This window comes from Lepeophtheirus salmonis, chromosome 14, assembly GCF_016086655.4.
Source record: "Lepeophtheirus salmonis chromosome 14, UVic_Lsal_1.4, whole genome shotgun sequence".
Taxonomy (NCBI): Eukaryota; Metazoa; Arthropoda; class Copepoda; order Siphonostomatoida; family Caligidae; genus Lepeophtheirus; species Lepeophtheirus salmonis.
Genome location: NC_052144.2, coordinates 34585735 through 34611635, shown reverse-complemented (window position 1 = coordinate 34611635; position 25901 = coordinate 34585735). Strand labels below are relative to the sequence as shown.

Here is a 25901-nt window from a genome sequence, read left to right as displayed (position 1 = left end):
GCCTCTCCATCCTCACAAGGCTCTTTCCAGTCACTTTTTTGAGAGCTCTTTGGACAGTCTGGTATGAACCCCTGAGATATCTATCATGGTCCCTCAGGTACTTGAGGAGATTGGCCTGACTGTTTTCTTTAACTCATCCGGGTCTAGTGTTGCCTTTTTGATAGAGCCCTTCTTCTTCTCCAACGTTTTTGACTTGCTGTCGCGGTGGCAGTGGTCCTGGAGATGCCAACTGCTTGTAGAGCACGAATGGAAATTCGTCTATCACGTTCAAGAGTCATTTTCTCAACTTGTATGTAAGCTAGAGTGATCAAGTTTGTTTGGTTGAGTAACTAATTCTTTATTCTATAATACCTCGAAATATGAATTAATTTTAATAACTCAATCTTCATTAATTATTGAATTAGTAAGTATTCATATTTCAATAGACCAGCCGGTACCTCCTACTTTTTTCCATTGGGTGTTAGCAACACAAATCATAGAGATGATCGGGACATTTAACTCTCAAATGCAAATTTAGAAAATAAATCCTATGATCATTCTATTTTCATTAGAAAAAAACATCAACAATTTACAACAAAATACACTCTATACTTTTGTATAAGCGAGGTAACGCCTTGAATAACATTGTTAATTGTTTGATAATTACTTCGAAAACTATTTTAAAATCATTTTGTACAATCATCGTAAACAAATTGATTTCGTATTGAGATTATATTTTGAAGACAGCAAACATATTATTTAGTTTTCTACAGTAATTTGCAAAAGGACTGGATCATTTATATAAAAAAAAATGATTTTTAGAAATATTCACATTTTCAAAACTATAGGTTATTAAGATTTTAATGCAACTTTTTTGGTGAATCTGCAAGAAATAGTACCTGTACTGACAGAAGACTCTTGGTCAACAAACTCACAAGGATAACCGACTATACCCAGTATATTAATGACCTATATTAATCGCATAGGGGTAATTCAACAACTTCCAGGTCATCCTCCGCCAGTTCAAAAATGACGATATCGTGATTGTGACTATTTTAAATGATTATGAGAATCTTGGAAAGTTAATGGAATATAGTCTTGCAAAAAAAATCGAATTACATACTTTATATTTTTATTTGACTTTCCGGATACCGCCATCTTGTGTTGTTGTTTTATGATGTCTTCCACCTTCTTGGAGTTTCCATAAATTATATTCTTGATGAATTTCTCAATAGATGTTTGAATAGATAACTTATTTATGTATAATAATTTTTTTATAGAAATAATGCTCTGAGACAATCCATTTTTATACAATATAACAATCAGAGCACATTCTAAATTTTTCTTGGGAGAGCTCGTACACTATCGAGTGTAACGGGGGAAAATCTATACAGTTGGTGTTCATTAAGCAGTAGAAAAGCTTATAATTTTTTTTTTTTTAAATAAGAGGAAAGAAAGTACTTTTTTATCAATATTGACTCCATTGACAATACAGATAACCTCATATTTCTTCCAGAAGTCAATACATTATAATTTGCTCATTCACTGCGTAATTATGTTGCCGATGTTTTGTTGGCGAAGTCTTCAGGTTTTATTTCTAATGAAAGCCAGAATGTATTATGCAGAGGGTTGACAGCCTACTTCAGAATATTGGGATCCAATTTGGTCTAACTAGCAGAGCCAGAATGTCTATCCATATCTTCCTTGGCTTCCATACTCATTTTGCTTATGTAAACGTTAAGTAACTCTAACTGTTCCTACGCACTTCAATATATCTGCTACTGCGAGAATATTAAAAGAATCTTTTGTATAGTTCTTCAAGCGTCTTTGATCAGACAAGTTATTTTAAAAAACAAAACATCTGCTTTTATTGTCTAATATTAAATTTAATTTTAAAATGTTTTCATAAAAAAAATCCCATAAATCTTGGAAAAATCATTTTTTCGAGCGTTAAAAAAGTTGATAAGTAAACCCATTTGTGGGGTGTGCCTCATTTTCGGAATGTACAACTACGGAATAGTTTATCTCATCTTTATTAATTGTCTTATGAAACAAAAGTTTAGTATATTCTGAAAAAAGTAAAAGTTCCTTGATCCAAGGGATCTCCTGCCACGTTCTTCTTATATGTTATCGTTATTATTTAATACATCTATCATAGCGTTACCTCACTAATACAAAAATGGTCTATCTATTTTGATATCAGCTGTCAATACTTGATGCGTCATAGCTATTTCATTATTTGTTCTTTTTGAAAAATAAACGAAGTAATAAGTTGTTATATACTCATGTTCCGTTTCCAAAAGAACAGGAATATACCATTTCTAGTTGATACCTCCTTGTATATACTCGTACATATATGTATTGGCCATCTTATCATATCTATGTAAAAGTTTTGGCTATCATATAAAAATACAAATTCAAAATATGTTCTCTAATATCATTTTAAAAATTATGGGGAAATAATATGACAATTATAGTCTAGGAAAGCATGAGAAAGCATGAGATATAAATAACAGTTGCTGTGATTTACTTATTTGGCTAACTACCAGATGATTTTGGGCCTTTTTTGGTTCCTTTTTGGAAGAATGGTTTCGTGATACAATAAAGGTAACAACATACCATGTGTATATTTTTATAAGTACTATCCAGACAACTTGTACTAAAAATATCCTGACGTGTGTCAATGTCGGGGTAGTTTGACATCTTTATTCTTGTATAATATACTTATTTATATATTTTTTTCATTTCGTCTAAGCCTCTCTTTACTTCTATCAGTCATTCTTGATCTCTTTTAATGGGATGTGTTTCCCTCACATCGTCAGAAACAACAAAAAGTATTTTCTTGAATTATTCATTAATTCAAGTCAAGTAGTGTTATTTTCGATTATTTTAATCAATACATGGAACTAATCGGTTGAGTATTAAAAGATACATTATTGTTTAAAGTTCAAGAGTAGCTGAATTGAAAATTGGCTCAAGCTAGCAAAAAAGAACATTAACAAAAAAAAAAGTCAAAAAACATCCCAAGATTTATTTTAAATTTCGTAATTTTAAATACCAATTGGTGTTATTATTTTAACTATGTTAAAGCTTAATATATTTAATTGAACATTTATTTTCTATGTACAAACATATGTGTGCCAGTTTATTGTATCACTAGTGATAGTACACGGCATTGCTCGTAGTTATTAGGGGTTGTCGAACAGATAAAATTTACTTAAAAAATATAGAAGATCGTCACAATTACTTACGCTTTTCCAGAGCACACTCACACATAGTAACTCAATACATAGATGATCTCTCCTCAAGAATGAAAGAATATTAATAACAGCATGTAAAACAAAATAATACAACGTGATGAGCCAGGAAGTAATTTAGTGGCTTAATCCATACCTGGCTGAGCCTTAGCTAACTATGATCATTGTTAAGAATGATTGTTTCACAAATATTTTATAGTATAGAGTTATATATTTACCTCAACGCCTCCAAAATTTCATTAAGTTTGTATATCATTCACATCCAACTATATAAATAGGCTAAAATACAAACCATGTTTTAATATGAGTTCATAAATTAGAATACTGTTTTAAAAATAAAAAAAACTACATTGCTTGTTTCTTTACTTTCTCAATGATCCAAGAGTACATCTGAGATTTTATTAGCAATTTCTATAGTAACCTCATTTACTAAATTACTACGATGAATGCAAAATTTCATAAGTATACAGCCTCGTATAAACTCAGTCAACCAGATTTTTACATTTATAAACGAAGGAGCAGACTCACTCAGAGTCGAATCCAGTTCAAGTTTTATATTGTTTATTCTGAGGCTTTTTAAATAAAAGGATTTTATAATATAACAATGACTAATTTTTACAAATTCACTGACAACGGTCAGTATTAATGACTGCAAAACAATTGCTAAACCTAATTGAAAAATATTTTTTTATAATTTCTGTACTTTCTAATACAATTATTATTATTTAAGCTGTCGGCCCGGGTACTTCTTTGACAGCCTTCGTAGATAAGGCTTACTTTACTTTTCTTCAAAGAAAAAGAAATGAATCCAATAAGAAGTATAAAATACGATTATTTTTCATAATGCTATAAAGTTATAAATAAAAGATAATATTTTAACACAAAACCCTATTTGTTACATGATTCACAATTAATAATTAACATCCAAAATTTACAAGGTTGGATTTCCCATTACATAAAGTGCAATATCCACGTCACATGTTCCTTATTATGGTAATTTGTTATATTTATTACTGGGCTTAATTTAATTAAATATTTTTTTTTTTATAAAATGGAGTGAAAAAAACTTTTATATCCTAATTCATGGTCATTTAACTACTCGTACTTAATGAAATGGCATTTAAAGGCTTAATAATTAACTTTTGAGGGTTATTTTATAAATACATATAATGTATTTATGAATTGACATCTAGCATAAGATAAACGCTACCAGACATTTATTTATGTCTATTTTTAAAAATTAATATCTAAATAAATTAATTCAACCCAAATCTTTCATTTTTATTTATGTATTTTTTTTTAACATGCCGATATTGACATATTTTTGACCCGGCTTCACATCTCTTCCAGGGAAGACGGAATAAAATTATTTGCCTCCCTGGAAGAAACCCGAAGCAGAGGCAAAAAGTTGCCACTCTATAGAACATATTCAATCCCAATAGACAATTTTTGCATGTCTATGAATATCCTTTTTACTAGTGGAAAATGCAAATGGTAAGGAATATAACCAACATTTGTAAAAAGATAATTTAAAAGGCATAGGAATTGAAGCTTTAATTTGGACAATCACTCAACCTTCATTAGTTATTGAATTAATAATTGTTCAGATTTCAATTGACCAACCGGTAAATAGCAGCAATATGGATGTAATATGTGTTTTGGAACAACTTTTTCAAAAACCTATTTTTTTTACCAATAAATGACTTAGAAAAAAATAACTTCTTGTCCTACTGTTCATCAGTTCTTAAATTATTTTTATTAAGAAATACATTACTTATATGGATATACAAAAAAAACTGTTCAAACTTTTTTTTTTGTAACAGTTAAGATAGCCTGAACATGAATTCCAATACTATACTGTAGGGTGAAACAGGAATAATAATCTTATAACATACTTTATTTGCAAAAAATATATATATGACAATATTTTAAGGAATAAATAAATATAAAAATAATAATGAGCTAAATATAAAAAAATGTTTACTTAAATATGTGCATTGTGCATATTTTTTTTTTTTTTTTCAAAATCAAATTTTAGATGCACATCGGATAAGAACAATATTTTGTTCAAACCAAGGTGTTATTCTTATATGGATACGAATGCATATAACAAATTATTCATTAATAGATAGTTTTCATAGATATATTAGACAAAAACATTAGTAATCGAAATATTCCTTATTAAATTGAATAAATATTCTTGAGGGTTGCCAAATATGTGCCTCTTTTATGATTAGTCCAATTACAGTAAACTGATATTATTGGAAATAAAGCTAATTACAAGGATGGTGTATTTACTAAAAGTAATCCTTTTTACAAGAAGAATTATGTCTTATCAATTCTCGACTTTTCAGCAGACTTCTCTGAAATTAAAGTCTTCTAAGATGGTTTCTCAATGGATATTAATCTTATTCTTGAATGTTGGAGTGCATTTTAAGGTTATTTTCTGCCTCCACTACCGACTGTCCCTAATTTGCACAAATATTAAACAGATTTATTACTTCAATCGCCAATTACTTAATGTAAAATTGATGGGGAAAAAAATCTTTTTTTTTTAAATGGTACTTTTAAGAATTTATCTATTCATATCAGAGTTAGAAACCTCGTGGTAGCAGATCCACATTTTTGGTAGACCCTCCAAAATGATTGTTTTTTTGCCTTACAAAATTATGAAAAGGAAAAACAATTTGTCAACTGGAACTAGGGGAAAAAAATATCAATTATATAAATATTAACACGATGATATTTTAAACGATGTAGATAGTACTTAGGTATGAAAATACCAGACTTGTAAGCGTTCCGCTATTTTAACGTTCTTTTCAAAAAACAAATCGTTCAGTCTTGTGCGTTCAGCCAAATTTCCGCTCCGCGTTCCAATCATAAAGAAGTACCATAATCACTATACGATAGTAAAATATTGAGGTTTTGAAAAATTATACCGGGATTAACATGGGCTCATATTGAAGACGCTAGAGGAGCTGATTATGTAAATCAAGGTTATTGTAAAAAGGAAAGACCTCGTTAAACAACACAGTTTCAAGATTTTCTAACACAATAATATTAGCACTCAAATGAGCTACACCTGAGTAGAATTGGTTCATTCATTGTCAAGATAGAAGCCAAAAGGCAAAGTATAGCCGATTTAATTCACGAATGACCTAAAAATTGGGACCAAAGAGTACCATTACGTCCTAAAAGGAGTATGTCTTTCCCTAGGTCAAACTATCCATTGGGAAACTATGTGTTCCAGTGGGACTTCTCCTCGAGGCACAAGGCCCAAGAACATGCAGCAATGGCTCATGAATAATTTTTAAAATTTCTGGAAACACGATTTGTGGCCTTCCTTGTCCCCAGACATTAATCCCTTTCGACTCTGGTATCTGGGTCTGTGCCGTCTCCCAATCCCAGTGTTGACGCGCTAAAGAAATCATGGTAAGAGGCAGTGGGCGGCCATGTCTTAGGGACATGACGTGAAGGTGTACAAAGCCCTTTGGTCCATGCTCGATGTCATGGTGGCAGCAAAGGGAGGTCATTTCGAGAAATAACTTTGTAATTATTGTTCTTTTGAATAATAGGTATATAGCGTCCTCGTTCAACACTATGTTGTTTTAGAGGAAGTCGATTTTTGGCATTCTAGGCTAAAAGGTCGTTTCGCTGTCGCGTATTTTATTTAAAAGAGAACCAAAACCAAAAAATAGTATGTAAATATCGAACGATATCTCACTATCTTAGTCACATCACACGTCGAAAGAGTCACAACTCTCGTTCATTGTACGGAAAAAATCATATTTCTCAATTACTACAGTTATTCAGATCTCTTCGATGAAAATAACTTCCAGCAACATTGCAATTATAATCACTAATGATTGGGAAGCTATACTGTGCCCTAGCATCAGACAAAAGCAGAATTTATAATTTTTAGTATCCCATTTGCTAACATTGAGGGTCAAAGGATGAACCTTGGCCCCATCAAGCAGAATTATTGAACTGGTCAAGTTTAATGTTCGAGTTAATGTAAAGTACTAGAAACTTTCATGGTCAATAAGAGCCTTCAAGAAGCGTCCACTCAGACCCCTCCTTGTGCCTCGTTCACGAATAGCGTTCTCGTCTTTGCTTGATCAACTCTTCAAATCATATTTTAAAAGGGGGAAAAATATAATCTTTGATTTCTTGAACTTTTCGTAAGTACTATCCACAAGCCTGTAAAATACTGAAGAAAACTAATTTCCTCCTTAGTTCTACAGATATAAGTGTCTAAAGTTAATAAAATAGAAAACATTTTCTTAATCAAAAGACATCAAAATTGACTCGACTCTCACTTCAACATCAACAATTCTCACAATTTTTATCCAATTATTATAAAATTCGTGTGTAGATTTATAAAAACATTAATTTCAAGAATGTAAATTTTTTACATATTCAAGGAAGCATTTTTGTATTCATGGTCCCTCAAAAATACCTTGTAGTAATTTATAAACCAAATTTTAAATACCAATTATAGTATGTAACGCAACACCAAAAAAAAAAAAAGTTCATTTTCTTTAACTACACAAACTCAGCAACACTTAGGTAAAAAATCAGGAGAAAGAATTGAACCAGGGGGATATTTATTCATGTATCTATAAAAATTTGCTCTGGTCATTAAACGTTCCAACGTTGGGTGGAGATTATTTGTACATATAAATATCTTACAATGAACCAATTTTGTAATAACATATATCAGTATAAAAAATATAAAATTTTCATGTTATTTACTTTATTAAAGCCATATATTTGAGGGTTTCAAGTTTGTAAAGTTGAATAAAGCATATTCTTCATTTAATATTAAAAAGTCTTAATAATTAATATATTAAATATTAAAAAAAAAATGTGCCAAATATAATTCCTAAAATACTACAATATTTTTTGTTATTGTGTTTTATAATATGACCTTTCCTTTACATTTGAACAATCGATAAACTTGCTAAATTAACAAACTGATAAGTTTACTTTAGTGAAGCTAAGTATGTAATATTCAAGAAAATAAACTTCTTTTTTTTCTCCGGCACATAGTTTAAATTGACCTTATAAAATGTGTGTTAAAAAGTTTTTCACGCTTTTTTTTAAGGGTGATGTATCTTAAATACTCCATTTAACATGCATTAAGTACTAAATTGTAATGTTTATATTTTTTAATTAATGTACATACAAATTTTGAACATAATTGGATACAAATTATATTGTATTTTGATAACTTTTAGAGCCCATATATATATATATCAATTCATAAATGAGTATATCTCCAATTTTCAACGTGCATTAGCAAATATTTAAACATGTGATTAACTCTTCCGGTTGTTTTGTCATGGAATAACCATTTTTTCCAATTGATTAAATTTATATAAGCGTTGTTTTACAACATAATTCATAAGTAACCTCGTAGAATATTTTTCCAACTACAGAAATACCCCCAAATAGTCTGAATAATAGATTTATTGAATATACCAGACTATTTAAATACGTATTTTTCGTGATTATCAGTGCCACGAACTTTTTAGCATGTACATGATGCATTTTATTTGAAAGTCTTGAAATGAAAACGAGGTAGATATAGTGAAGCCTGGATTTAAAGGAGTATTGTTTTTTAAAGTATACATATATCGATAATGGCTGTTTGAAAGACCTTATTGTAATTTCATTTGTTTAATATCTGGTTTTTTTTCAATAATATATCATAAAAAACACCTTTACGAGTAATTACTTATAATAATAATTATAGGTCACTTAAGCAATTGGTACAAAAAGTTTTTTTTGAAAAAAAAAATATATAGCTTATATATAAGAGTTTTACAATTTATTTTCCAAAGTCATTATAGTGAAAAATACTATCATTAGTATGGAACAAAGTCAAGTCAAGGTTACTCAATAATGTGAAATGATAATTCTAAAATGAAAATACCTAAAAGAAAAATATCCTACTATATAAATAGGTATAGTATATACAAGGGTAAGTTGTTCCTTTCAAAATGATCCTTGGTTTCAAAAAGAAATCAAAATCAAAAGGGTAAATTAATTGTTAGCCTGAAGGTCTAATTTAGACTGTTTCGACCTGAAATATACGAAAATATTATTTTATATTTTTTAAAACTCATTTTTCTATACTTTATAGTAAATATAAAAATATTTTAATAATAACTTGTTTTAATGTGTTGAGATCAGATGCACAATGTATTTGTATACATACTAACACAGGTTATAAAATGACTATATATATTTATATAGGTACGTAAATCTGTATATCTTGTTTTAAAAATCAAATAACATAAAAATAAGGAACTATGCAGGACTAAAGAGTGTCATGAGCTTAACAATAGAAATAAGTATCTTGAATGAAAAAATGGGTACTATGCTTTTTCTTCGTTTTCTTCTTGAACGACATCAGACTCCATCTTTTTCCTATAAAATTAAGTAATAGTTGTATTAAATGCTACAATTTGTATGTATTACAAATTATGTAACTTTACATATCCTTACATTTGGAAATATACATATCATTTAAAAAAGGTGATGTAATCCAGTAATTATTTTTGTAAATATTAAGTATTTGACAATCATTTTCCATAATTTTATGTCTACATATGTGGCTCGTCAATACAAAAGCCAAAATGAATAACTTTTTCTCAAAATTGAGCCTGTTTCAGACATTTGTATTCTTTAACGGATTATCATTAATTTCTTTCAACAAACTATTGTTATTAAATCTTTGATTGTGTTGCAAATTCCAATAAAAATAGAAAACAATTATTGTCAAAATGAAACTTTCACATATATCAGGTTCTAATAATTATATGTAGATTCTAAGTTATATTAAATACTCTTAGATATCTCAATTTATCCAAGAACAATAAATAAAAAAGTAAATAATTGACCTAAATATGTCTATGAATTATTGGACTATAAGTACGTGTACACATATGGCATTAAAAAATATTGATGCTCATATCAAATTAAGTCAAATAAGGATCAATTCAATTGTTTAATAAACAATAAATAATACTTGAAAAATCAATACCCAGGTCTTGAAGAAAAATCAATTTTTTCTAAGCCAGTTGTTGTAGAAACATAAATTTGAAGTTCGTGCAACTCATCTGTTGATTTGTCCTTTGGAACAACGTATTTAATATTTTCCGTTCCTGATGATGCCGATCTCTTTATTTTCTTTGATTTGAATCTAGATTTTGATTGAGGGACCATGTTTTTTACAAGATTTTGTCTATCTTCGTCCTTCATTCGTTGTTGCTTCAGTTTCCGATGTTTATGGAATACACATGCAGAAACACAGCTTAGAAATAAAATTATCACAATCACAGACATAGCTGAAATGAAAAAATATTTACGAATCTAATAAATCTATGAATTTGGAAATATGAAAAGCAATTAAGAAGCGATGATTTAAATGCATATCATTGTAGAACTAAAGGGAACTCGCAATATATAACATTCGAATGTAAATTCTTATTCTATCAAGAAAATTTTGCAACAAATGAAAAAATCGAAATTTAGATAAAAATAAAGGAAATATGACTAAATTATATTAGTTTTAAGAATAAATAATTAAACCCTTTAAGGTGGTTCATTATTAAATTTCAATTTGTTATAGCAGATTAAGATGTAATATTATACATTCATTTATACAAGCCTCGTTATGACCATATTTTGGCCAACAAACGGGCTAGTTGTAAAGCGTGAATGTATAAAATAATACAAAAGAATAAATTACGAGTATACGAAGAAAATTTATGAACTTGCTAATCCCTGTGTTCCGATCAATATAATATCTCAAATGTTCCCTAAATGACTAAGTTTCGACTTTTGATAAAATTGTGTTATCTCATAGCAAAAGAACAAATAAGTTAAAAGTAAAACTATTAAAAGTGGACTGAATTATTGTTAGAATAATGATCCTCCAGAAATTACTTTTACCCTTTTAAATCAATTTTTATCCCAAATGTTGAAGAATATTTGACCACCATGACATTTTTCTAACAATAATCTGCATTATATAATACAACTTTAAAGTAAATTTTGGAGCTTTAGCTTTTTTGATGTTTTAAAAAAAAGGACTTGTTGCAACTCGCCACCCGTCTATTTTATTATAATATTTGTTACCAGGGGCGTCCATTGGTAGTGGGCTAGAGGGCCTGTATCTCCCCCCTCAAATATCCAAGTTTACAAAAAATTCAGTACTTTTTTTCCGAAATATTTAATTTTCTGTTAATAGCTATAGATTTTAAAAAAATTCCAATTATTTCATAATTCATTTTTTATTCGTCACATTTAATATTTATAATGTAATTTTGAAAAAAAAACTTGCCTAGAAAATTTCCAAAAAAATAAATGTTTCATTTTTTTTTTCACAATTTTTTTTTGTCGATCCCTATAGATTTTTGAAAAAAAATTTCAAAAAATTTAATATTTTTAATTAAATTTTTTTTTCAAAAATATAATTTTTGAAATTATTTTCCAAAATGTTTAATTTTTTGTGAACAAATGTAGATTTTTGATACTTTTTTTCAAAAAATTCAATATTTGCAATTTCATTTTTATCCTTTTTGGTGAATAGCTATGGATTTTTGAAAAAAATTCAAAAAGTATCCTCCCTAAAATATAATCCTGTGGACGCCCTGGTTGCACATGATAAGTTCAACCCCATGAATGTCATTCATAATCAAATGACTTAATTTAGACTGGTAGAGGTGTATTATTGCTATTAAATTGATAATTCTATGATACAATAATGATTACACCAACGTGTTAAAATATTGCATAATCTGAATACGACTCATTTTGTCAGGAACCTCTGATAATTATATACATTGAAACTTCGAAGCAGGAAAGTAAATAAGGATGCCTGTTTATCATTTTATCGAATCCAGATAGATAATAAATATGCCTCAATTTTAAAAATGAATCTTTAAGATTCATTAAAAATAATGGAGTCAAAGTAAGCAAGAAAAATAATTCATTAAATTGAGATCTAGATACATATTACTTTGTGAATCGATGGTCATTATGACAACCCAACTAAAAATGACAATGAATAATCAAATTGGCAATTATAATTGAATGATTATAGATATGATTTGGACCAGATTTTACAAATATGAAGCTGTTGGAGAGGTTTCCATAAGAGTGCTAAAAGAACATTAGCATATATTTTGTGAAAAAATGGATTGAATATCAATTACTTTAGGATAGTATTGTCGCTATACTAATATTTTCATACCGCTACCAACATTTGTATCGGTGTTTTTATATTGTTTGATAATTTTTTGACTAATAACAAATTTATTGATTTGTATACTACATACAAAAAAGTAAAGTACAGTTTTAAATGTGTCAGTACTCCAGTATCACATTATTACTAATATAGGGAGTAACAATATTTTAGGACTTGCGACTTCTCGAAATATTAAAAAACAAAATTCGTGAATTATGTATTTAACTTTTTTGTAGGTCTGCTTTACTCTAATTTGTTTCTTAAGCCTACGTTGTTAAAGTCCCCGAGTCAATTATTTTAAGATTATAGCCTGTTTCATTTAAATCAACACCACAACCCTCATAATCAAAAAATTAAGATAAACTATAACGTACTAATTGCTATTTTTGTAATATGGTTATCCTCTCCAGCGTATAAACACTCATCACTATTAAAAATTGTCACATTATCTCTAATAAGATCAATAGATTCACTTTTTTCTTCATCCATTCGAAAATAGGCAACAAGTTCAATTGTGGGCCCCTTAAAAATATCCTCTTTTTTCTCCTCTGCATGTAGACAGAAAAAAATGCGCTTGTCGAATCCCGGGATTTCCCTTGATTCTTCATGATTTGTAGTTACATAGGTATGTTCCCAATACAAAGGTTCATTACGATCTCCTAAGCGGTAGTGTCGTGGACTTTTTATTAGGAAAGAAATATCCAGTGGAGAATGGCAGTGATTAATTCTAGCTGAGATCTGAAGCGGAATACCTCCAACATTTTTGTGGCATGAGGCTATCAGGCCCTCAAATTTACAGGCATATGAACTATCATCTAAAAATAAATGAATTACATACTTATCAATGATTTGGTGTGAAATACTTACAAATAAGACTGAACAAAGCAATAGTTGATATATATTTTTGGATTAATTGTTGGGCGAGGTGATTGCAAATATGTTTCTTCATAATTTCATTTCAAGAAATGTAACGTTTAACTATATATTTTATACATTATATTTATAAAATATAATGCTATTATTATTTTTTTTACCTGTGATGTTAGTATGAGTAACTATACCTTAAAAATCCCTATTCAACAAATATAAACCTCCTTCTAAATTTTTACAAAGAAACAACAGGTAGTATTTTTAAAGGGTTCTATATTACAATTATATCTTAATTTTTTAATTTATTTAATCAATTTGTAATTAGTTCAGACAAACCCATCCCAAGGAGCATTCTTCTCCAGTTTCTTGAACAATGCATGAGAATATTATAATATGTGTATCATTCAAGGATCTCCACAATTTTGTTCTGCATAATAAAAAAGAGGTTGCGTAAATAAATAAGAATAAATATTTCCGTTATTTGGTATTTTTTTAAAGAAACAATTTATATATTAATTACGTAGTTATTTTTTTATATTCTGAGTAATTTTATCTTTTTTTTTTTTTTTTTTTTTTTTTTTTTTTAAAAGCTACATGATTTTATTACTAATTTATAATTAATATAGTATTAATTATTTGAGTAGTAAGTTATGAAATCGTATTTATCTGGAATTTTGTATTTTTTTTATTGTTATAATAAATTAATCATATATTGATTATATCTTGCAATAAATTTAATGGAAATAAATAATCACCTAATCGTTTGTCCAGGAATCACCGGTTTTGAAAATCTAGCTTTGATCGATGATATACTTTCCGACTTTCCGTTCCCAAATGTATTCATCACACCAGTTAAAACAATTCCTTGTGTACATAATCCATGAAGAATTGGTGTATTGAATCCAATTAAGGCAGATTGGGAAGGATCAATATGCAAAGGATTCCTATCCCCATTTAATCTATAAAGTGCTGCTTGATCAAATGATGTTTTGAAATCAACTACATGATCAGGCTCTATATTTTCAGGTTTAGTAAGAAGTATTTCAATACTAAAAGGGGACTTTCGTGATCCTCCAAAGCCACCTTTGCCCAAAACAAGGAGAGAAAATTGATTTTTAATTAGATGTTTCCCACTATATTTGCAAAAGGTATCAACATGGATGAGTATTATAGCACCAGTCTTTCCTTTATCCAGTATGTCAATTATTTTAAATTGAGATTCAAGTGTTCCAGAATGGGGAATAGAAGATAGAATCTCTGTATATTGTTCCCCATGAAGTACCTAAAATAGAGAGATTTAAAAATTATATTTATGATAAAAACCAAAAACGTAAAACTGTAATTATAATTTGAGACTTTAAAAAAAAAGTAATAATTATCATATTTTACATGATATTATAGAAAAACGTAAAACAGTTTTTTTACTAATTAACAGGCTTGTTGATCGTAATTTTTTTCTGATCGGCGATCAATTATGATATTGCGATATTATATCGCTGATTGCAATCGGTCCTTATCTTCATATCGCTATATAGCAACAGAAATAGCCAAAAAAAAAAAGGCAATCCGATCAAACAGATCCTACGGAGGACTAGACAGAGGCTGAGAGACGACAACTTTGAGAAGCAGCTCCTGTAAATGTCAAATAAAGAGCTAGAAGAGAAGTGATTTATGTAGATATTTTATTATTTCCCGGCAGACTATATTTAAGGTTTTTTATGCATATATTTCATTTTTTTACTATAGTAAAATATTGTAAATTTGAGTCTTTAAATTTCATTGATCTACATGACAAACAAACAACTCATATCTATGCAACTGAGTCCATTTATAAGGCTGTGTTATTTTTGTAATTCTAAACACTTCATCCTGGCTTCAGATTCCATTATTACTTCTGATTCTCTTCTTTCATTGGAAAAAAGCAGAAGAAGATCCTGGAGGATAAATTTAATGTGGTCCTCTTTTCTAGATATCTTTATCAGCAAAGCTGCAAAACATTTTCAACTTTCCTATTACCTCCATATTTGCATAAATAATTCATAGAAACTCTTACGTGATAATTATGATAATAAGCTATCGGTGATCTTTTATATTGGAAAATATGAATTTCGTTTAACATATCTTAAAAGTTAGTGAGTAGGAAGTAATTTTCTGAATTACTAAATCACTTGTCATTATTTTTAAATTATAGACTACACTAAATGCTTACGATGTAACAAAACTATATATACGAACAATTATTTAAGTATTCATTGCCTATAAATAATAGGTTATGTTCCTTGACAATTGTAAAGCATATTAATATGACACTAAGCATTAAAACCATTTTCATATTTATCAATTGTAAATAATGGTGTAATGCAAATATATATTTATTTATGCGCTCCATTGATTTAAGTTTATATTTTTATTTTATATTAATTGTCTCACCTTATAATATATTTGATATTTGATTAATTTACTACAACTTACACTTATTACAATTATATACTTCTAAATATGTAGGGATTATAATAATGATTCATTTCATGAGGAATATTGATTATATTCTGCAACCTTTGAAAAATTTTTGCTTGTCTATTTGTATTGTATAATATTGTTATTAATTTTGAATAAATTCACTACAATCCACTTTTATTTACAATAATAATATACCTGTCAACAATGAAGTAAATCCTGTGTGTTTTTTGTTGGCCCGTTAATTTGTAATTGATAATGTAAAAAGGAATGTTCTTTTCTTTGGCAGTTGTCATTATTATTTAATTCCTGAGTAGGGAACATCATTTCCTAAATAGATTCAATAATATTCAAAAACTGATTGTTCGTTCTTGTGTGCTCATAAAAGATGGAGCGAACCCCTGAGGATTTGTTGCAGAGTTATAATTGTATGTTCTTGTTAGTCTCATAATTTTAATTGTGGATCAAAATCTGCATAATGTGCTTGTGTACATAATCTCTCTTACTGCCAATCGTGTCAGCCTTGCCAAATCTAGCAATCATCAAATATATGTTGTAGGAATCACGCACATCGTTATTAGATTGATGTGAAGTGATCAAAACCATATTTCCAATAGTTTTTTTGTCCCTTAAACTTTTTAAAAACAGAGACAAATGTGTGCCATGACCTTCAAGTACTTATGGTTTAAATAGTTAACGAAAGAAAATATTATTTGTAGTCTATTTGTATTTGAGAGAAATTGTATACTCATTATTGAATAAAATATAAAGGGACCAATAATTGAGTACAATAATACAATCTCGATATAACGTACTTCTATCCTATCAACCGGATAATATTCATTGTTACTACCTTGTATTCACATTTTATTAATTTTGTAGATCAATTTTATGTTCTATATGTTATCACGGTTGTTTTACTCTACTCCCCAGGGGGGTTCGAACACAATTATAGGAATTACAGCGTTTTCGAAATTTATTCAAAATCAAAAAAGTTATGATCTAAAAAAGAAATTGGTGAAAATTGCAATTTTGTTCATTTCAGATGCAAAAAAATGATCTTCCAATGGAATATGGGATTAGTAAATGCACTAAAGTTTGTAGAAATTTGTCTGGAAATTCGTTTGCATATAAATTTGCCAAATAAAAATTGATGTTTAACTGAAATATCTGCCATTTTCTGAATAATTTTTCAATTTTTGAAATTTTTTCTCTCTCTTTTTTTATTTTTTCATCAAACGTCAATGTTCTGTTTTTTAAGAAAAAATGCCACAAGACGATGCTTTTTGAGCAAAAAAAAATCCTCAGGTTGAGGCACTACGTAGTATCTTCAATTTCCAGAACTTTTTATAACATAATTTTGTAATATTTGCAAAATTAACCCATTTATCGAGTGTTATTTTTTAGACAAAATTATTTTGCATAACGTTTTTGTGTTTGCAAATACGCAAAAATATTGGTAGGTATTTGCTGCTTTTACAATTCCAGTAAATGTTATTAACTATTTTTTTTTTGCAAAATTAATGCAAAATAGTTTTTGCAATTTTCTTTTTCGATTTGAGAATTTTTTTTATAAAATAAAAAATGTACTTATCATCTAGACAATTTTTTATATGCATATATGTTGGTATGTTATTTCAAGTTTACAGTACATTATTTTTTTTATATTCATAATAATACAACTAAGGTTACAAGAGGCAATAAATAATAAGAGTATTTATTTGGGGGGGCGGAGTTGGATGATGTCTATGAGACTTTGTATATTATCTTCTTAACGGGATTGATATATTGTTAAGAATCCAAGAGAAATAGAATTATCAGGATTTTTTCTGACAACAACGAAACATTCATATTATAATTATTAGTATATACAAGTATTTTCTGAATATTTTTTTAATTTTCTCAATTAATTTGACCATTTTCAATATGATTTCCCTCTTCCTCCTTAGCTCTAGCAAAGCCAAGTAATTCTTAGTTAGTATGAATAGCCATAATTAACATATCAATAGAAATATAATAAATAAATAGAAAAGGTTGTGTTGACAGCTTCGATGACTTGAATTTTTCCGTACAGTTTTAAAAGTATTTAATAATATGCCCATTGTCCAGGAATAACCGTTACTATGATCGATGTCTGCATTCACTTACAAATACATCTGGCTCGAAGGACCAAATGTTAGAGTACATATGACTGGTATACTTCCCTTCTTTACCATTTGGACAGAACGTGGATAATTTAATATAAGTAAACTGTAATTATCTTTAGTATAATATATTATATTTATTTTATTGTCAATACATAGGAGTCACATTCCACACCGACTTAAATCTAGTCTCCAATGCCAGTAAGTTAAAAAAAATCCAAAATTAACATGGTAACCCGGACAATTTGAAGAATTTTTTGGAGGAGAAAGGAATAATGATCAAGACGTTTCATTAGATCAGTTACAATCAGCTGTGGCAAGAGAGGAAGGAAAAAAAGGACATAAACAATGACATTTGCTATAATTAATCGGATATCGATCCCACACTCTACTCTGAGTACAACAAGGACTTACAATTATAACTCCGCAATAAATACTCAGGGTTACGCTCCGTCTCTTATGAGCGCACACGAACGTTCAATCAGGTTTTGAATATAATTGAATATATTTAGGAAAGGATGTTTATTACTCAGGAATTAAATAATAATGACAACGGCTAAGGAAAATAAAATTCCTTCTTTATACTACCAATTACAAATTAACAGGACTACCTAAGGAACACACCGGATTTACATCATTGCTTTAAATGTTACTCTAATCCCAACCTAGTGCTGCCATAAATATATATTTATTTACAGAATCACTACCTTACAAATTGTAATATATTCCTGTCTCCTTTCCTTCCCTCTTATTCTCTTATTATTAGCTTATGTGTATGTAAGTACAGTCTTTACCTTTTATCAATATAAATAGCCGTGTATTATATATATATATATCAGAGTAGTGTATTAAATATTAATAAGAATATACGTGTTCCTATTAAACAATCCTTGTCTTATTCCACCGCGTCTCTTTTACTCGTTTCTCTCGGTCGTCCTGGATTCCTGGTATTGAATAATTTGTGTCTTTCAACTTCGTCAAGACATAACACTCACTCAATTACGAGTGAACATAACTCATCACACAAATTTGAATACAAGGCCTATAATTGACTCAAGTGATAACTATTTTATGTTGACGCACTACATATACAGGGTGGGACAATATTACTTCCTTTCCCAAAAACTCAATTAAACAAATGTTATGAATTGGAAAAATTTTATTTTTGTTTTATAATGAATATACAATAAAAAATTTTATTTTACTGAAAATATGATAATAAATTTAAAGGTTCGTATTTTATGTATTAGAAATTGAAGCAGTTAACTTATTTTGATAAATCCCAAAATAAAAACCCAAGAGTTCAACTGCAGTTAGTTTAATTATTTTATAAAGTAGTTTGTCATCCCACTTTTGGTAATATTTATTTTTGAAGGAACGGGCACGTTAGGGTGTCCCAAGACATATAACATAAAATAATTTTCTCAAATTTTTAAATGCATACCCCCATTTTTTTCCTATTTGATATCAGCTACTCAAATATGAAAAAAAAATATATTCTAAGACAACTATAACAGGTGCCGACGAGAGCTTAAAGTCAATTCTATGACTTGATTGTATGGTGGACCGGAAAATTTGAATTCAAATAAAGATTACTCAAAAAATATTTAGCACACATGTATTTTAACTCGTTTGACTATTAGTATATAGATATATGTCTGCTGTGTAAGACTTTGGTCTGTTTAATTTGAAGTATCTCCAAGTAATTCAGATGACGTGTTTCAACTTTCTCCGGTCCACCCTACTCTTGAAGCAACTATTGATAGATTGGGGTTGAATATTCATGAATTTTCTATTTGTAAGTCTTCTATCCAAAGGATATGGAGTGATCGAAGAAAAAATTGGGGAACTCCATAAAATTTCATTTTAAAGACAAAGTACCAGATGTTGTAGCTATACTTTGGGATGGAAAATTGCTGACTGCTTTGAATAACTGGAAGATGAAAGAAAAAAGTTGGCTGATTGTCTTTACATATGGAAAGCAATCCCAGACAGGGAACTCAAAGAAAATGTGCAAGTTCTCTGAGCTGTGATACCACAACTTCAAATACTGGTCGTCTTTATAGTACCGTTATGCGTTATAGACGAAACAATATCATGAGCTGCCTAAAAGAAATTTAGTCATGGTATTTGACTGAGGAAGCTGCCCCCTTTTATTCTTCAATGATGATGTCCATCAAGAAGCTAAAGAAAAAATTGTCGTCAACTTGAATAATGAAAATATCTCGGGGCATGGGAAAAAAGATATGTTACATCGAATGGAGCATTTGATGGTTCTAAGTTTGTTGTGTGAATGTTTTTAAATCTAGTGTTATGTATTGTCTTTTATTTACTTTTAGATCATGACGTAGGGATTTGTTTTAAATAGATAGTAATGTACCTTTTGTTTTTACGAGTTGATATATTTTAAAGTTATATGTATGTACATCCTTTTAAATCCCTTATAGAATATATGTTTTAGTGTACGATTGTACCCCCAATCCAAAGGTGTTCTTATTGGCTTTGCTCCAGCCTGTTACTTCCGTCTGTTGGGGGTGTTCGTAGAACATTACATCTAGTGATAACTTTATTTATTGTTTCATTAACAACTCGTCTATCATTATATGAAATTTGATTTCAGAAAAAAAAATATGTTACTTAAAATCAGTCAAAAGCTGTTTTCCCGTTTCAAAATTGAAAATTATTTTCTTCGTGAAGCTCCATTTTTATGAAATAGTATTCAGCTTGGATTGGAGCCCAAAAAAAATTGGAAATTCTTTGAGCAGTTAATGTTACGACTGAGATATGCTTCAAAAGTTTAACAAAGAATTCCATGGTTTTATTATAGCGGATGAGGAACAAAAGAACTTTATACTACGTTGCGTTCATGAACACAAGAAGATTTTCTTTTTTTATTTTACATTCAGGATATATCTATATATCTTGAATGTAAAATAAAATATTTAAAAGTAAATATATCAAAAAAAATCAATTTATTGCGTTATTAAGTATATATAATCCTAATATATAAAATAGAGTACTTTTATTTATCAATTCTGAAAAATAAACTCAACATGATCACTTTATATTTATAGTAAGGTGGACCAGGCAAAGTTAAAACACGTTTTATTGAACTACTTGGAGATACTTTAAATTAGTCATACCAAAGTTTTACACAGCAGACATACATATATTTACTAATAGTGAAATAAGTTGTTATGTATTTAATATCTCCTTACATGTTTTTATCTTCTTCGTCTATGTATTATAAGTACTGTGTTTTACGTGTTATAAATAGTATCGTCTTTTGTAAATATATTAGAGTATAGTTAGAAGACACATGATCATATAAACTGTGTAACTTTATTCCTCCACGTCATTTCTTCTCCTCATTTCTCTCGGTCATCCTGGATCTCTCCTATTATAAATAAGCTTGTGTCTCTCCCTCGTCAAGACACAACAGAGTTAACATAAAAATTACGATAAGTACTTTTTGTGTAATCTTTATTTGAATGCAAGTTTTCCGGTCCACCCAACAATCAAGTCATCAAATTGACTTTAAGCTCTCATCGGCACCTGTTATCGTTATCTTAGATAAATTTTGTTTTCATAATTGAGTAGCTGAGATTAAATAGAAAAAAAATGGAGGGTATTCATTTTTGAAAAATTAATTTAAATTTTATGGGACACCTTAGGGCACGTTCCTCACTACTCTAACGCATGATAGCAATTTACTGTATTTCCAAAAAAAATGTTTTAAAATCTGTTAGAATCTGTTAAGAAATGTTTTAGAAATAAAAAATCCACAGCCGTACACAAAAAATTTGAAATGATAATTAATATAATGGAATATTATATTAAATTATAGTAGATGTAAATCTGAATTTATCTTAAAAATTGTGATTAAAAAAATATGAAAATAATAGTCTCGTAGTACTTCAAAGAAAAACTTGATGATTTCGGACTTTTGTCTGTTTCAGTTTGAAGGAAAGGTTTTGTGATACAATAAAAGTTTTCTTGTACATAAAATTATGTAGATGGAATATTAAAAGGTTATGAATATACTAAGAAATACAACAAACGAAAATTAGCTCAAGAAACGATGCTGATAATCAATATAGGTCTCGGTTTGATTTTGTTGGTTCCGTTTCGAGCAGTTCAATAAATGAAACCGCTTGAGCCGCAAAAACTACTTAACCGACAAGGGAACAACCAATAACCTTGGGAACAACTAGTGTTGACAGGTGCTTTAAGCAAAATCAGCTCGATGTACTTCTAAAATCGGTTAAAAATAAGTTTCATCAAAAAACCGCTGAAAAATCTGCTAAATATTTTTTTTTATTATATAAATCTATTATCATATTTTATATAAAGTAGTGCATTTACTGTTTCAGGATTCATTTTATTCCTTAACTTGGTATTTATTAAATTAATTTGGCTGAATACCCTTCCAATTTTAGCATTGGAATGAGGCAAACTCGATTGGATGTTTTAGAGTGTAGTGGAGGGAATATTCATGGAAACTATTACCGGAAACGGAACACACTAATCTGGCAATAATGATCAGGGTACCATATGAGCAAAGCAATATTTTTTGGGTTGTTTTACATTACAATTAATTACAATGAATTTATTACAGCGATCCCAAACAACAAAAGATTGAGATATAATTGTAGAGGCAAAAGATGTATATGTCTACCTCCGTCCAAAATTTTACTACATGTATTTTGTTGCTAGCCATTTAACAAGGGTTATATTAGAAAGGGAACATTGAAATAAGTGTTCCCTGTATTAGACTATTGAATTTATATATTTGTGATGTCCTCTGAAGGTATATCCAAAGATTTGAATAAGGATATTATGGACTTTTTCACGGCACACAAGTTGTTTCCAACACTAAACATTAATATTGTTTTTAATACTTTCACAATATCGGGAAGCCTATTTCTAAGTACTTTAATAAGCTTAATCCAAATTTGAGAGCATCGATCTCTGAGATTATTATCTCGATCCTCTACAAGTGATGAGTTATATTAGAGAGAAAATTTTCAGCTTCATATCCAAAGTACAATTGAAGAAAAATTTATTTTTTCAGATTGTAGGTGCAAGGATTAACCCGATGCTTGATTGGTGGGAAGTATCATCTTATTTACCAAATTTCCTACCAAAAGAGTCAAGTCTTTAAACAATTTGGATGGATAACTATCATTGAGCTCAAAAATATTGTTGGATCTTTAGACATCATTCAGCACAGATTTCAAAAATAACACATAATCGTGATTATATTCATCACTTTATAAAAGTGGAGCATTTCGGATGTGTAACAACTTTTGGTTGATTTGGTATAATAAAAATGAGTTTTTAGCTCCATCCAATGGTCACAAACTCTTTGTATATCAGAAGCTATTGATAACCATCTTGTATGGCTAGGTTACACAATTTTTAAAGGTTCATGTTTATCATTTATTAATTTAAATAAATTAACGTAAGCCTGCTTTCTTGAGGAAGATTTATCAAATCAGTGATAGGTTTTGCTAACCAGAAATTATAGATTTCTGGGCAATGTATCAGAACGTACGTGCGAAACAACCAACTCTGCTGAATGAAATATACAGCTAATATGAACTAATGGAGGACTGTCTTCTTTTAGTAGACCCAAAGTCAGACAAAAATCGGCTAAGATTTCCAGCCATCAGGCAAATGATATTTTTTCTGGCTAGACAAGTCAAAAATCAGCTAAATCAAGCTGAAAATCAGATAGCCTGGCAACACTGGGCACAACCTTGATTATGAATATATGCAAAATAGACTAATAAAAAAAACCAGAAACAGTGTTCTTTTTATACGCACACACCTGCAATATTTCATTACCCCATTGGCCATTACTGCCCCAGTACCCTTATCATATTTGTTTTCCCCCCAAAAATTTCATATGATATTTTTATCAGCTTGAATAAGGTTAATTTTGACTTAAATTGGATCTCCCCCTCCCCCCGATGGGCTATGAAAACACGCTCATTAAGGAACGTTTGGGCACAACCCGTAAACATTGTACTTTTTTTAAATACACCAAACAAAAAAAACATTTTATTTAAAATGAATAAAAGGAAATACATATTCAATACTTTAGATATACTCTAATCAGCAAAGGAAAATATAGTTTATTGTCTTTCTTGCCGAGTATGATAAGATCCAAAGCATTGTGGATGAATACCCACACTGCATCTTCTGCATCGATAATAATTACGCATTTGTCCGATTTGGGTCCCCTTGCACATTAGGAAAACACTTTTTGTGTCACCTTTGAAGTATATCAAGTGATTGCCCTGATCATACCTTTTATGGTTCATGACTGCATTTGTATTTATGGTTGTCCTGTTTTTGGATCTTACAACATGATTGGCAAGCATTCCAGACGTACACTTCCTCAAAAAGTCGATTTGGCTCATCTGCTCCTCCCTTTTATTCTTATTGAACTTGCCAACAGTTCAAAAATGTATCCCGGCCTAAGCCATCAGGGCATTGAAGAGCAAGTTATATATGGCCCAGTACTATCTTTTTGTTCGCAATGATATCTTATAGTTAGGGATGTTATGGTCCAACAAGTTTACTCCTCCCATAAATGAAGTGTATTTGATAATTGAATCAGGTCAGGGAATGCATTTCTTCTTCTTTTTTTTCTGTACAATACCGACTAACAGTTCCAATAGGATTAGTTCCTACAAAATTTGACACTTTATAGATTCCTGCTGAATCCTTCAAGGCAGTAATGTTCACATATTTTTCGATGAAAACATTTTCCATATCACCTCTTTCATTTTTTTTTACCAAAGAAGATTTGCCTGGCCAGTCGAGTCCTTGAAGTCTGGTCCATCTGAAAGTGACAAAAACACCAATTCCTTTTTCGCAAGAGTATCCCTGAGATCAAGAAACAGCTTGGACGAATATAATGGTTGAACCCTACTGCCGATGTGATTCACAGTTTTGGAATATTTTCCATTTGTGTTCTTGATTCGGGCAAATAGAGGACTCTCATATTTGTGATCACTAGAAGGTTAATCCCGTTTACATCGTTTAGCGCCTTAACTATTCCAGAATTTCATTCTTCAATCCCGCAGAAGTTGTCGTTATCATCTTCATCATTGACCCATTTCTGAGTATGAGATACAACCTCACATTGCTGACTGATAATATTTCTCCCTCCAGCATTGATATCCATGGGACCAGCTTTCTCCTCATTCTCATCATCAATATCAGTTGCCTCATCCCCCTCATCTGGACCAAAGGTTACTAAGTCTAAAGGTTCATCGATGTCTTCTTCTTCATGTAAATCTAGGATCTCCTTCAGAGTGAATTTTTTCCTAAATTTCATGGATAAAAGTGTGTTTATAGTGAAATTATTCCTTTTGGAGCAAAGAAAGACACTCGGTTCATTTTTTCATATACTTTGTGATAATTATAGTCATTTGCTTTCTATTTATGCAAATATTTGATGTTTGTGTGTTTACTCTGAGACATGCCAGACGTACTCTGAGGAACGTGGAAATATGTTAGAGCCTTTTTTATGTTAAATAATTTATTCTTTTGAAAATTTCTTTAAAAATAAATTGTAGCCCAAAGTCTATTAATAAAGTTCGAAGCAATCATAAAATAGTAAATAATAATTAACATACTCAAATTTACGAACGGATGTTTACGTTTCATGATATTTGAAATTTCAAAACTTTTTTGACTTTGTTCGCGTGCTGAGAAGCAATTATTGAATAGTTTAATCTAAATGTGATCTCAAATCAAAGAACTATCATATATTAACTGGATAAGCCAATTCAAAACAATCTAGATACAAAGGATGGACCATCATAGCTATATAAACTTAAGATATATTTACGTTCCTCTAGGCCGTATTGGTACGGCTACATTATTGTTTCTTAAATCAAAAATATTTATATGACTTAC

General features: G+C 29.5%; 1 protein-coding gene across 2 annotated transcripts in view; it reads right to left on the bottom strand.

Moving 5' to 3' along the window:
• Positions 1-10286: 10286 nt before the first annotated feature.
• Positions 10287-25901, bottom strand: part of Mfe2 (peroxisomal Multifunctional enzyme type 2) — a 94906-nt gene continuing 79291 nt past the window's right edge. The window contains exons 9-12 of one of the 2 annotated variants that reach the window (XM_040725581.2): positions 14121-14647; positions 13363-13792; positions 12870-13310; positions 10287-10591 (exon numbers count right to left, since the gene is read on the bottom strand). In XM_040725581.2, coding sequence (XP_040581515.1) covers positions 13687-13792; positions 14121-14647 — 633 coding nt within the window. In that variant the 3' untranslated portion in view covers positions 10287-10591; positions 12870-13310; positions 13363-13686. Of the gene's footprint in view, positions 10592-12869; positions 13311-13362; positions 13793-14120; positions 14648-25901 lie in introns of those variants that run through there. The other variant, XM_040725582.2, reaches the window with a different exon arrangement.